The sequence below is a fragment of the Perca flavescens genome, chromosome 14 (genome assembly GCF_004354835.1).
Source record: "Perca flavescens isolate YP-PL-M2 chromosome 14, PFLA_1.0, whole genome shotgun sequence".
Taxonomy (NCBI): domain Eukaryota; kingdom Metazoa; phylum Chordata; class Actinopteri; order Perciformes; family Percidae; genus Perca; species Perca flavescens.
This window is the reverse complement of record NC_041344.1, coordinates 13,205,521-13,219,651: the sequence shown is the minus strand read 5'-3', so window position 1 is coordinate 13,219,651 and position 14,131 is coordinate 13,205,521. Positions and strand designations below refer to the sequence as shown.

General features: G+C 41.9%; 2 protein-coding genes and 2 non-coding genes across 4 annotated transcripts; 3 read left to right on the top strand and 1 right to left on the bottom strand.

Moving 5' to 3' along the window:
- The first annotated feature begins 125 nt into the window (after positions 1–125).
- Positions 126–3,472, top strand: rps5 (ribosomal protein S5). Its single transcript, XM_028597467.1, has 6 exons — positions 126–250; positions 1,154–1,257; positions 1,627–1,836; positions 2,576–2,704; positions 3,110–3,208; positions 3,362–3,472. Coding segments are annotated over exons 1-6 (612 nt in total). The 5' UTR covers positions 126–249; the 3' UTR covers positions 3,431–3,472.
- Positions 1,409–1,541, top strand: LOC114568851 (small nucleolar RNA SNORA3/SNORA45 family). Its single transcript, XR_003694348.1, has one exon. It is a non-coding gene; the product is annotated as a small nucleolar RNA SNORA3/SNORA45 family (small nucleolar RNA).
- Positions 2,909–3,040, top strand: LOC114568850 (small nucleolar RNA SNORA3/SNORA45 family). The gene has a single exon (XR_003694347.1). It is a non-coding gene; the product is annotated as a small nucleolar RNA SNORA3/SNORA45 family (small nucleolar RNA).
- ddah2 (DDAH family member 2, ADMA-independent) lies at positions 3,470–13,843 on the bottom strand. The gene is made up of 6 exons (XM_028597466.1): positions 13,677–13,843; positions 12,121–12,742; positions 10,901–11,089; positions 8,966–9,085; positions 8,235–8,378; positions 3,470–4,120 (listed from the first exon to the last, which is right to left on the bottom strand). Exons 2-6 carry the CDS (start codon positions 12,418–12,420, stop codon positions 4,001–4,003), a joined length of 873 nt encoding a protein of 290 aa, XP_028453267.1. The 5' UTR covers positions 12,421–12,742; positions 13,677–13,843; the 3' UTR covers positions 3,470–4,000.
- Between the last annotated feature and the right edge of the window lie 288 nt (positions 13,844–14,131).

The following is a 14,131-nucleotide window of genomic DNA, read 5'->3' as shown; positions in this document are numbered from 1 at the left end:
AGAACATTAAAAAAACAAAACAAGCTAAAGCAACAGAAAAAAACAGAACTTATTTTCCATCTTCTTTAGCATATTTATTCATCCAAACTACACACTTTTAGCGTCAGACCATTCTAAAAGAAAAGACTACAATTCCCTTCAAGTTTTGCGCACCGGAAGGAACCCACCAGCTCACCGGATATCTGCACGCGGCGCCTCGAAAAGGCCCTTTTCCGTCTCAGAGAAGTGTGGTACAGAACGGCAGACACAAGTGAGTGAAAAATTCACCTTTTGCCCGCTTCATATGTCTTCAAAAAGATTATTATTGGATAATTAGTAGCGGTACTGACTCCCGTTGTCCGAGAAATAAGAAATAAGCATCTCCGTTTTCCGTAATGTTGTTTTATTTGTACTAAGAATTTCCATACGAGCACAACGGCGCTTAGTGTTAGCTTGTGGCTAGCTTTTTAGCACATGTGGATGCGGCATGTGAATCAGCTACCTCAATACATCTCAGTAGTTTATTTCACTAAATGTTGCGATAGCATACTTAGTATTGGCACGTTCTTAAAGTAGAAATTACCACCTTTGTTCAAGCGTTTGCTAGCTTGTCAGGCTTACTGGCCGTTTGCTAACGTTACGTTAACTTTGGAGGAGCAGGCTTCAACTCGGGCCCTGCTGTGAAAATGTGGCCCTGTTTTCGCCGATGTTCTGACCTTACATTGAATTATAATGTTCTGTTCAAGTGTTATATGCTAAAGAGATATATTTAGGTATCCGTATCATAGTGTGTAGCTACGTAACATCGGGCAAGTTACCATGAAAACGGGTAGAGCTTTGCAATGTAGCTAAGATATCTATCTAAATTGAGGTTACGTTCAAATATATTCAGAATTGATTAAATGTGACAATGACGGATCCAGTATTTCGTAATGTGATCAATATCAACCAGACCACTAACTATGTCTGCCTCATTTGTTAACCTAAGACAACCTGATGTGACGTGAAAGTTATTTCCCAGCCCCCTTTTTTTTTTTTTTATATATATATAAATCTGTTAAAATATAAATGTATCTTTTCAGAAATGATGGGGTGCACACAATGCAGTGTAATGCGATTTTTTTTTTTTTCTCCTTGGCTTGAAGTGACCACCGGTTTGTTTTTTCATCCTCAGTGACTGAGTGGGAGACTGCCCCAGCTGTGGCCGAGTCCCCGGAGATCAAACTCTTCGGGAAGTGGAGCACTGATGATGTCCAGATCAATGACATCTCCCTGCAGGTACCCAGCAAGAGGGAGTTGCTGCTTATGTCTATTGATTGAAACAAATCTTAGTTTCTAAGTTTTTGTTTTCCACCCTTTTAAATATTGCTTCAGTTTTTTTTTACTTTAACTTTATTTGCTGAAATAATTGTTTGTATTTGATGTGTTAATCGAGGCTAGAGTCACGCCTAGACACTGCCCTGTTGTCCTGGTGTGCTAGAGTGCTCGTAGAGGAAATGTCTTTGCTTATTCATTGGCTGTAGTCTGTTGTGGCCCAGTCAATCACCAACTCAGACACACCTAATCTTCATACATACTGTACCTCAACAATGCTGGGTTAAAATCTGTATAAACCATGATGTTTAAAACGCACTATGTACACTGCAGGATTACATTGCTGTGAAAGAGAAGTACGCCAAGTACCTGCCACACTCTGGAGGACGTTATGCCGCCAAACGTTTCCGTAAGGCCCAGTGCCCCATCGTGGAGCGTCTGACCAACTCCATGATGATGCACGGCCGCAACAACGGCAAGAAGCTGATGACCGTGCGCATTGTCAAGCACGCCTTCGAGATCATCCACCTGCTGACAGGAGAGGTATGCGCCACTAACTTTTACAATTCTCACTTGTTTAGTGTGTGTGTAGCATGATTAAAGCGTGAACTATGCTTCTGCGTAAAATTTACGCCGTGGCTACGTCGGTGGAGACACGGCCTGACGTGCACCTCTTGAAAAATGTAACTACACGTTGCGGTGACGAACGCTGCTCAGCCCTGGCTTGGTAGTTTAATTTCCCCCTACACCTGGTTCTCCTTCTCTATAAACATGAAATCAAGGAGAGGGTTAACTTTTCCTGCTATAGACTTCTCGCTGTGGTCAGAAAGCACAGGGGAGACACTTTGTTTCTCTCACTATGACTCTAGAGTCAGTACTCTTTTTATTTTTTTGGAGCAGATTACATTAATTGATTTTCATCTAGTTTTAAGTCTAGTTTAAAAAACTGACTACAGTTGCTAAACTGTTAATGATACCTTTTTTATAATCTGTGTATTATTGAAATAGTCAAATTCCCAGATTTGTAAATTAAACAAAACTTAAAAATTGTAGTGCATATTGCAGAAGTTACTGTCAACAGATGTCAATGAAGTGAAACCTGAAATACAGTAGAGACCAGAGCATAACTTAAAATGATTACTGTTGGCATACCACAACATTGAGCAGATTACCTTCACTTCATGCCAGGTTTCTGTTGGTATCCAGTGTCCTGGATATCTTCCTTGCTGTTATGTTGCAACATGTTGTTCATTAATTGAAATTTCTTAAATGTTGTCCCCAGAATCCCCTCCAGGTCTTGGTGAACGCAATCATCAACAGTGGACCCCGTGAGGACTCCACCCGTATCGGCCGTGCTGGTACCGTCAGGAGGCAGGCTGTGGATGTGTCACCCCTCCGCAGAGTCAACCAGGTCACCACTCATTTACATTAAATACATGTTTTTCTTAAAGGTTGGGGCTAATCTTTGATTTAATGTGGCATTACAACAAAATCCTTGTACCTCAGACCAGGCAAAATGAGGTGTTGTGCTTTCACATATCTGGTAAATTAGTTAATTGTGCCCAAATATTGCTTTTATTCGCAATTACTGTAATAGTTTAAATGCTGTGCACTAAGCGAGGCTAGAGTCACGCCTGGATACTTCCCGTTGCCCTGGTGTGCTAGAGTGCTCGCAGAGGAAATATCTTTGCTTATTCATTGGCTGTAGTCTGCTGTGGCCCAGTCAATCACCAACTCAGATACATTACACTACCAGCCAGTGTTTATTCCAAAGTTAATTTGTCAGTCCCTAATCTGCTGCTCTCTTGTCTTGTAGGCCATCTGGCTGCTGTGCACAGGAGCAAGAGAAGCTGCTTTCAGGAACATCAAGACCATCGCTGAGTGCCTGGCTGATGAGCTGATCAATGCAGCTAAGGTAAATGTATCCACTTATAACAGGATTCTGATAAACACTACAATATAATTCCTATTATTGCATCCTTCTGATGGTGAGAAACACAATGCAGTTAGTAATTCTGGTCCTGTTTATATTGATTTATATTAAATAGCCAATTTCTCCTAATTTCAGGGTTCATCTAACTCTTACGCCATCAAGAAGAAGGACGAGTTGGAGAGAGTTGCAAAGTCCAACCGTTAAACAACAAACTTTCTAACAAATAAATGTCAAAATTTCTTCTGATGGTGCGAGTCATTTCTTTTTAATGCACTTCTACACATGTTACAACGGTGAACCGACAGATTACACAAGCCAACTACTGTCTTCACTAAACTTACTACAAATTCACATAAGAAGGCTAAAACAATCAGTTTTTAAAACTCTGCATTTCTATACTGAGCAGCTACACGTCCTGTAATTGTGTCAGTAATTATACTTTCAGAGGATTTGGGTACAATGTTTAAATCTGCAGGTCTTAGTGTCTTAAATTTTCTGTTGCTTGCAGTTATGTTAAGAAAGTGTCAATTTTAAACATTTCTATTTTAGCCATTTTAACATTAAAAACTTCCAACATTGATTTCACATTTCTGTCTTAGCAAGTTAAGTACACTAGCATTTAGTGGTTTTATAATTCAGTTTGCAGGTGCTGTGTCAATGTTTCCCCCTCGAAATAGACAGGAATTTTAATCTGTGGAAAAAGTGACTAATCCCCTTCACCCCACAATGAACGTGCGCAGGTAAATGCTGCGTACGTACTGATAGCTAGTGTTTTCAGAAATATGTGTGCTTTTGGTTTATGAGGAGGCAAAGCGAAGACAGGGATGCTCCCAGTTTGGAGGCCTCGCTGCAGGCTGTAGGCAGGAGGGTGTAGTCTTGTAGCTTCTGGAAGGCCTGCAGATGGGAGCAAGGGAACAATTTACTAATCTCAGACAGTACTGGTTAATAAAAGATGGAAAAAGACTTAAGTGACTTAATGTGGACTGCATTTTCTCTGACATCTAAAATGTATATCAGTCAAAGTAATTTCAATGTAGAGAATTTTATCATCTCACCTCCAGGTTTGGGCCTTCCTTTACACAAATTTGTGTAATACTGCATTTGCAGTGATGGAATGTGACTATTTACTATTTTCTTTTCATGCTACTTTATATTTCTATTCCATTTGAGGGAAATACTGTACTTTTTACTGCACTATAGTTATTTGACGTAAGTTAATTTACAGAGTTTTACATACAAAACATAACTTAAAATATGCTTTCTTCTAAAAAAATACTAACATATACAAGTTGAGCTGAAATTATTGATTGACAGAAAATTAACGACCATTTTGACATTTGTAGTTTGAAGTTTTCTCGAATATATAGTACAACAGTCACAGAGGTCATTTTTTCCTAATTATACATTTTAAATGCAAGACTAACTTGTAATGGGAGTGTATTATTTTTACCCAAGATAAGGATCTGATTACTTCGTCCACCACTGTGTGTTTGCTATACAGCAATGCACAGATATGTGTAGGCATATAAACTTTATGCAACTTTCCCAGCAGAAATCATTAAAGATTAATATCTTAAAAAGGGTCAGTTAGGGTTAGTTGATTGTTAGTGCTCTGTAGAACGGAACTAGAAAATGCTGAAAAGCTAAAGCTAAACTGGATTGCTGGCATAATTGTGTAAGAAGAAGGTGAAGTAGTGAGAATAGTTGGAAAAGGGGGAATGGTTTTAATTAGTACAAATTTCATTGAAATGTTGAATAATACCAATAATGTATTAAACAAAAGTGGAAAGTTTTTTTTAAGAACAGTCATAGTATAGGTATGTCAAAAGTGATAAAAAGTCATAGTATGTCCCAAAAAGTCACAGTATAGCATTTCGAAAAAAGCCATTAAAGTGGTGATTAGATAGATAGATAGATAGATTTTTGGAGACCTTGACTGGAGTCCTACATGGGGCTCCAGTGGGGGACTTCAACGCGCACGTGGGCAATGATGGAGACACATGGAGAGGTGTGATTGGGAGGAACGGCCTCCCTGATCTAAACCAGAGTGGTTGTTTGTTGTTGGACTTCTGTGCTAGTCATGGATTGTCTATAACAAACACCATGTTCGAACATAGGGATGCTCATAAGTGTACGTGGTACCAGAGCACCCTAGGCCAAAGGTCAATGATCGATTTTATAATCGTTTCATCTGATCTGAGGCCGTATGTTTTGGACACTCGGGTGAAGAGAGGGGCGGAGCTGTCAACCGATCACCATCTGGTGGTGAGTTGGGTCAGGGGGTGGGGGAAGACTCTCGGGTAGTGCGGGTAAATTGGGAACGTCTGGAGGACGCCCCTGTCCGACAGACTTTCAACTCACACCTCCGGCGGAGCTTTTCGTGCATCCCTGTGGAGGCTGGGGGCATTGAACCCGAGTGGACAATGTTCAAAGTTTCCCTTGCTGAAGCTGCGGCGAGGAGCTGTGGTCTTAGGTGCCTTAAGGGGCGGTAACCCACGAACACCGTGGTGGACACCGGTGGTCAGGGAAGCCGTCCGACTGAAGAAGGAGTCTTTCCGGGATAGGTTATCCCATAGGACTCCGGAGGCGGTTGCAGGGTACCAAAGGGCTGCAGCCTCTGCCGTGAAAGAGGCAAAGCAGCGGGTGTGGGAGAAGTTTGGAGAAGACATGGAGAAGCACTTTCAGTCGGCACCAAGGTGCTTCTGGAAAACTTTTCGCCACCTCAGGAGGGGGAAGCGGGGAACCATCCAAACTGTGTACAGTAAGGATGGGACACCGTTGACCTCAACTGAGGAGGTAATAGGGCGGTGGAAGGAGCACTTTGAGGAACTCCTGAATCCGACTAATACGCCCTCTATGTTAGAGGCAGAGCTGGAGGATGATGGGGGATCATTGTCAATTTCCCAGGTGGAAGTCACTGATGTAGTTAAACAACTCCACAGTGGCAAGGCCCCTGGGATTGACGAGATCCGTCCAGAAATGCTCAAGGCTCTGGGTGTGGAGGGGCTGTCCTGGTTGACACGCCTCTTCAACATTGCATGGTGCCAAAAGGAGTGGCAGACCGGGGTGGTGGTCCCCCTTTTTAAAAAGGGGGACCAGAGGGTGTGTGCCAATTACAGGGGTATCACACTTCTCAGCCTCCCTGGTAAAGTCTACTCCAAGCTGCTGGAAAGGAGGGTTCGGCCGATAGTCGAACCTCGGGTTGAAGAGGAACAATGCAGATTCCGTCCTGGTCGTGGAACAACGGACCAGCTCTTCACTCTCGCAAGGATCCTGGAGGGAGCCTGGGAGTATGCCCAACCGGTCTAAATGGGTTTTGTGGATCTGGAAAAGGCGTATGACCGGGTCCCCCGGGAGATATTGTGGGAGGTGCTGCGGGAGTATGGGGTGAGGGGGTCTCTTCTCAGGGCCATCCAATCTCTGTACAACCAAAGCGAGAGCTGTGTCCGGGTTCTCGGTAGTAAGTCGGACTCGTTTCAGGTGAGGGTTGGCCTCCGCCAGGGCTGCGCTTTGTCACCAATCCTGTTTGTAGCATTTACGGACAGGATATCGAGGCGTAGTCAGGGTGGGGAGGGGTTGCGGTTTGGTGGGCTGGGGATCTCATCGCTGCTCTTTGCAGATGATGTGGTCCTGATGGCATCATCGGCCTGCGACCTTCAGCACTCACTAGATCGGTTCGCAGCCGAGAGTGAAGCAGTTGGGATGAGGATCAGCACCTCTAAATCTGAGGCCATGGTTCTCAGCAGGAAACCGATGGAGTGCCTACTCCAGGTAGGGAATGAGTCCTTACCCCAAGTGAAGGAGTTCAAGTACCTTGGGGTTTTGTTCGCGAGTGAGGGGACAATGGAGTGGGAGATTGGTCGGAGAATCGGTGTAGCGGGTGCGGTATTGCATTCAATCTATCGCACCGTTGTGACGAAAAGAGAGCTGAGCCAGAAGGCAAAGCTCTCGATCTACCGGTCAGTTTTCGTTCCTACCCTCACCTATGGTCATGAAGGCTGGGTCATGACCGAAAGAACGAGATCCAGGGTACAAGCGGCTGAAATGGGTTTCCTCAGGAGGGTGGCTGGCGTCTCCCTTAGAGATAGGGTGAGAAGCTCAGTCATCCGTGAGGAGCTCGGAGTAGAGCCGCTGCTCCTTTGCGTCGAAAGGAGCCAGTTGAGGTGGTTCGGGCATCTGGTAAGGATGCCCCTGGGCGCCTCCCTAGGGAGGTGTTCCAGGCACGTCCAGCTGGGAGGAGGCCTCGGGAAGACCCAGGACTAGATGGAGGGATTATATCTCCAACCTGGCCTGGGAACGCGGGATCCCCAGTCGGAGCTGGTTAATATTGCTCGGGAAAGGGAAGTTTGGGGTCCCCTGCTGGAGCTGCTCCCCCCGCGACCCGATACCGGATAAGCGGACGAAGATGGATGGATGGATATTGTGCTATATCTATATAACTATTAAAAAAAAAAAAAAAAAAAAAACTGAACTGAAGCATAAAGTATATACACAAGTATAAGAGACTACAGCAAATGCAAGTTTAGTTTAGTAGGTTTAGACTCTCCATGGATAATAAAAGGGGTAATCCACTGATTCTACATATAAAGATCAGTTTACTTGATGTGGTTAGCACTACTTAACCTGTGAAAACAGTTCCTGATTATGTTTTCAGTATTATCTTGGATTGGATTTGAGCCTTCAAATCTTTTTAAGTCTATTTGGAGGTTGACAGATGTGGGTGTTTACCCAGCAGTAAAAATATGTTGAGTAGCATTGTGGAACTGTAGGATCCAGTGTTTTTGGGAGCTTAACCTAAACTAGGGACTTAAAGTCAGGAAACCGATTTAAAAAAAAAAAAGAAAAAAAAACTGCAAAAGGTCAACATATCCTGCGATACTCCCAGCATTAGGGTAGTGCAATATTAAATTGCCAAAGACAAAATAAAATGCTGCTGCCATGATCCTTTAATTGAACAAAGATGAGAATAAAAAATAAAATAAAAATCTAAATCCTCAGCTGTACTCACAGAGACGCTGTCAGGACATTCCTCTGCAGGCCGGTGGAGCAGGAAGTCCAGTTTAGACGGACCTTTGATGTAGATGCAGTTTGCTGCCGATTCCTCTGGAACAGTAAGCACTTCATAGTGGTGATCAGTCAGCTGTTCCATCATCTGGAGACAAACACACACTTAATATTACTGTGCACCACCCTGACTGCTCCACACATACACGTATTGCAGACCACGCATTACACACAGACTCAAAGGCAACATTAGTGCTATTATTAATATGACCTCAGCAGTTCACGTTAGGACAGAGAGAAGGGAAACCGTATGATAGACAATAATGTTGATATTGACTGGAAAGAGATGCTAGGGCCTGGCTAATAAATGATTTGGATATTCATGACAATATCTTAAATTTAACTGCATATATTTTTGAATATAAAAAGTATACAAATATATTTATCATTAAAATCACCCTCAAATCTTCATCCAGAATTCAAAAACACATTCTGGGATTTTGCTTGGGATTGTCCTTCATTTTTTTCCATCACTTATGAGGCTTTTGTACATTTTAAAGTAACATATTAGCTGCAGTGTTGGTGAATTTGCATAAAGGCTGAACACCTAGTTTCACATTTTGGGAAAGTGAGAAAGCGAGTAAGTGTACTTCCAAAAAATGTCAAACTATTCCTTTAAAAATAATGCATATTATTTTGTATTTATTAACACCGCATGCACACACATACACTTACCCGGAGTGTCTTCTTGGCTCCATCGCTGTTGCTGATGATGATTGTGTCTGGACCTCCCATGGAACAGATGTTTCTCAAGCGGGCTCCACCACAGACGGGGACGGTGGAAACAGCAAAGTCCTGAACCGATGGAGGTTAAAAGGTTTAACTCATTTTAGCTCATCTCTGACCAAAGCTGGTGAATATTTGTTTCTTTAACTGCATTAAAAAAGGAAAACATTTCTTTGGGATGCTAGTCTGTAAAACATGCAGTGTAACAGCCTGCTGCCTGACCAATCTGAAACAGTTTTACAGACAAGTATTTTAAAATTTCAAGTTTTTTTGTCCCATGGTCTAAAAACTGTTGCTGAGCCTTTTCCATCTTGTCAAGAATAACATTCGATGGAAACAAACAAAAACAAAACCCGTTTAAATAGTAGGGATGTTGTGACATGAAAATTGTCTTTTTTTAATGTACTGTGGCTGCTGTAGAATAATACCAGACAGCCTAAAAAAAAACAGAGGTGAAATCCTAATTAAAATAATGTTTTGGTGTCATAAATTACCTCAATGAAAATTATACGTCTGTGTCCAACATCAGTATTGTCAAATAAATAGCTATAATTACAGGACAGTCTACAGCCACGCCAGGAGCTCTGTGAAGCTGTATCTAGGCACAGTGGTGCTTTGAGTTAAATGCTAATGTCAGCGAGCTGACAATGACAATGCTAACATGTGGAGGTTTAGCACATATAATGTTTCACATTCACCAACTTAGTTTAGTTTCTTAGCATGCTTAACTGGCACTAAACACAAATTACAGCAGAGGCTGATGGTATTGTTATTTTGGAAGGTATTTAGCCATAAACCAAAGTGTTGGACAAATTAAAAATGTCACCTGATGAAATTTCAGAGAATCACCAAAGTGATTACAATTCATCTTGAAGGGGGACATGAATGTGTACTAAATATCATAGCATTCCATCCAATAGACATTTCACTGAAAACCACAAACTTCAACCTCATACTGGCACTAGAGGAAAAGTCAGAGGATCACCAAAGTCAGCAGGATTCATCCTCTGGGCGCCATGAATATCTGTACCAAATCTCATGGCAATCCATCAAATAGTTGAGATATTTCAGTCTGGACCAAAGTGGTGGACTAACCAACCAACACTGTCTTCCGTGGCTAAAAATACAAAGATTTGATTCAAGCTGAGGCTGCACTATAACTGCCACTTAGTGTTATTATTACAATGATAAATATGTGGCTATAAACATGTAAAAATCACATGTAAAATATTGAATTTTATGAATGACAATTGTATAGCATGCAAAATGCTAGGGTTACCAATTTTGAAACACAATATAGTGGATGTAAATTGTTGTCCTCTTTCATCCCTCGTTCTGACCACATGAGCCCTCCCACCTACACTAATTCATACCAGACTCACGCAACACACACACACGCACATTTAACACAAGTAGATGCAAAGTGTGTGTGCGTTTTATGGAGTAGCAAAGTGTGTAAAATGCACTTAAGAGAAGTGGAGGAATCAATACTTATAGGTAGGTTGTGTCGAGCTGGAGGGCCCCACTGTGTGGCCTCCATTATTTGGCCAATAGAACAACCTCATTCATCACTGTTAACAGACAATAATTCCCCAAATGCAACACAGCAAATGGCCACCTGCTCACTTTGGCAGCTGGGTTTATTTTCTGACAAGCATCTTGGCACTAAGAAGAGCCAGAAGTTCATACCATAACCAATACATGCAACATGCAACAACGACTGGCAGTATTTTTTAGGTATATCATCCCATTTTAACAACCTTTATTACTTACAGACTCATGCATTCATGACAAAAGACCCCAAGCAAAAAACTATTAAAAAGTAATCTGTCTGCTTCATGTAGAGATTCCATCACGGTTACATCTTATCTCCATGCCTCTTACCCTGAAAGTGTCTGCCAGCACTTCAGCCCCTCTGTGATTGGTGTGGGAGGAGATGCCGACAAAGAACTCCCTCCCTGTGAAGAGGATGTCACTGCCCTCCAGCGTGGCCCCTCCAGAGTCCCCCTCCTCAGCCCCCATCTCCACCACAGTCAGGTTCAGCTCTGACACCACCCTCCTCACTGCCTCCACCTGGAAAGATGAGGAGCAAAGAGAAGCAAGTAACATGAGCAACACATTCATGCTCAACTTCATTCAGTATGAGAAGTTGACAGTGTATGCATTACGCATTACAGTTTGTACTATCTATCTATCTCCCACAAACAAAACTTCACATTACTGCCTAACAAGTTCCAAAGCACAAACAATGATTTTTGATATTGGTGCACTCAAGGAACCTCTGTAATGCTTTTTTTTTTTTTAAATAATGGTTCTATTTCCTCCAAAGAACTATGCAATTTGGTACGTTATAATTTTAGAGAAAATGAGTAGGTACGTACACAAAAATATGAACAATAAACTTTCCAGTAACTAATGAACAATGGGTGGGGGGTAATTGAGCTGTTCTATTAATGAAATTCCTATTTCGTCTACAATTACACAGTTCTTTCCACTTGAACTTTCATTACAGACCTGTAAAATAAATCATAACCAATTATTAATTTGCTACCGCTTTTCCCCCTATAATTAGTAACAAATTTCATCATGCTTTGCAGGAATTTTTAGGGTAATGATTATGAAATTGCAGACCCCAAAAATAAAGTTTTAAGGAACCTCTGACATCCAAGACAACTTGATTGGCAAAAAACATATTGCTTTGCAAAATCCAACATAAAGGACAAACAACAAAAGAAAACATGGACGGCATGATAAGGGGAATTTGAGTTTGGTCGTCTCTTGTATTAAAAAGGTTGTTTTCAGCAGTCTACTCTCAATTCTCAGATGTTGAGTTTCCAAAATGAAACATATGCATAAACGACTATCAACAAAAATCTTTTGGACCATGAGACATAGATGAAACTTAAAAAACAAAAGGCAACTAAATTCCATCTAAACAAGTGAAGTATCTGCTGCAAGTTCATTCTCAAACCATACTGATGAGAACTGAAACTAATGGCTACTACTTGCTGCCCTTTATCACACAAAGCAAGATTAAGTGCATCATCAGAGGATAGGGTGCAGAAATCGCTAAACTAAGACCAGTTTCTTCTCCACTGTGTTACCTCACTGCGTCTCTGCTGTTTGAAGGGCCTGGTGATGAGCGCTGTGTCTCCCTGGATGACTGCCACATCCTCTATCCTCCAGCTCTCTGGCAGCTCGGGGTCAGGGGGGATCTCGATCAGCTGCAGGCCCACCTTCTGCCTTAGGGCTCCTGTCAGGCAACCAAACTGACGCTGAGCTTTGGCCAGGTCCACAGAGGTCTCCCCGTTCTTACCACCATCTCCCACTGCTTTCCCAAAGGTCTCTGGGATGCCCCGCACCACGGCGTGGGTAAAGCGGCCATACGGGCACATGTTTGCCATGATTTCAATAAACTAATAACTGCCTGTCTATAGAAGAGTGGTAGCAAGTATTGGTGTTCTGCAAAGAAGCCAGAAGACAGGCAACAAGCAAGAGGTAATACAAAAATGTGTGATAGCTACTTTTCCACAGTCTAGTCTTGACAAAAAAAAAGAAATAAATAAAAAAACACCTAAATTGAGCTAATGTGATGGATCAGAAAGTCCAGGAAGGAACATGGAGAGCATCTTCATCCCTGTCTCTTTGCTGCTTCTTTCATTTCAGTTCTCCACTGGCCCCTCCTGCATCTGCAGATGCCAGGAAATGGAAGTAGAGGATGCCGGCCTAAGACAGAGGGACATGCACACATTAACAAGGCCAGATACAATGGGACAAATGTTTGTATCCCATCTTCTGTGGGATACAAACCATGAAAGGGGTAAATATCTAAGACATTATTCTGGAGATTAAAATGAAGTGTGTAGCTAAATAATTGCGCTTGTGTGAATTGGTGATTGCTAGTTTGTAAGAGGACACATTATCACTCATAACGCCTTCAAGAACAGCTGAAATAACCGACACAGCTGACAATAGACTAAGGAGTATTGTCCAAGGTTAGATTACAAGGAAACATTATTCATTATTTCTGCAATATGGTGCAAAGCCTTTCCATGTTTGGGTAGAGGGTTAGATTTGGGACAATTGCCCTTTCATCATCTACCCTGTAACTTGCAGCAGTCGCCCACTGTGAGGCTGCAGAAAGGGACTTCCACACAGGATGTTTCCTAAATAACTTATGCAACAAGTGCTGGGCTTTGATATTCATTTCATTTAGTTATAAAGGCAGCACATAAAAGCTTGTAAAAAAAATAATAATAATACTAGCTTGCAAGTTTAGGCTTCCCTATCAACTCACAGTTAACAGTGCTTAAATTAACTATTGTTTGTGTCTGTGATACCTACTAAAGAGATCAATGATAGGCTACATTTTGGAAAAACAGTATTTTTCCTGATATAATCTGCAATATTTACACTGTCGAAACGGGAAAGAGTAATAAAAACTAATCTTTCTGACTGCGCAGTCTGGGTTATTCATCTGCATTAACAAATATAAACCACAGCCCAGAACCAAACATCTTCAGTGTTGGGCTGCAGAGTGCACCGCCCAGCAGTTCTTCTTCCCAAATACTTTTGATGATGTTCCACATCTTTCTAACAAGGAAACTATCACCAACACTCCCAGAAGTGGCACAAATAGTAAATACAGATGTAGACTTACGTTATCGCCAAACGTTACGTGTTTTAAGTGTCGCCGCTTCCACGCTTGGTGCGTTTGCCCTCGCTTGTTTTAATGTCCAAACCGAACCCGTTCCCGTTATTTTGCCGTTGGCTCTACTCTGCCGAACAACTACATCTTAAATCAAGATGACGACTGTGAATATGTTCATATCCGGTTACTTATTTAAAAATAAGACGGCGACGGGAACCCGTAATTTGAGCCATGTTGTGTCATCTAATCTTACATAGGGTTAAGAAAATTATACTACATATCACTTTCTTAAATTGAATACGTAATGTAATAAAACTCAAACACAATGGTGGGCAAGCTAAAAAGGTTTACTTATATATAGGCTTTAAAAGGTTAACATGTGGGGACTGTTATGCTCTTATTTTGTAAAAGCCAAATCGCATTAGTTCCAGTCTTATATGGTACACAGCTCGGCCTCTCTCCCT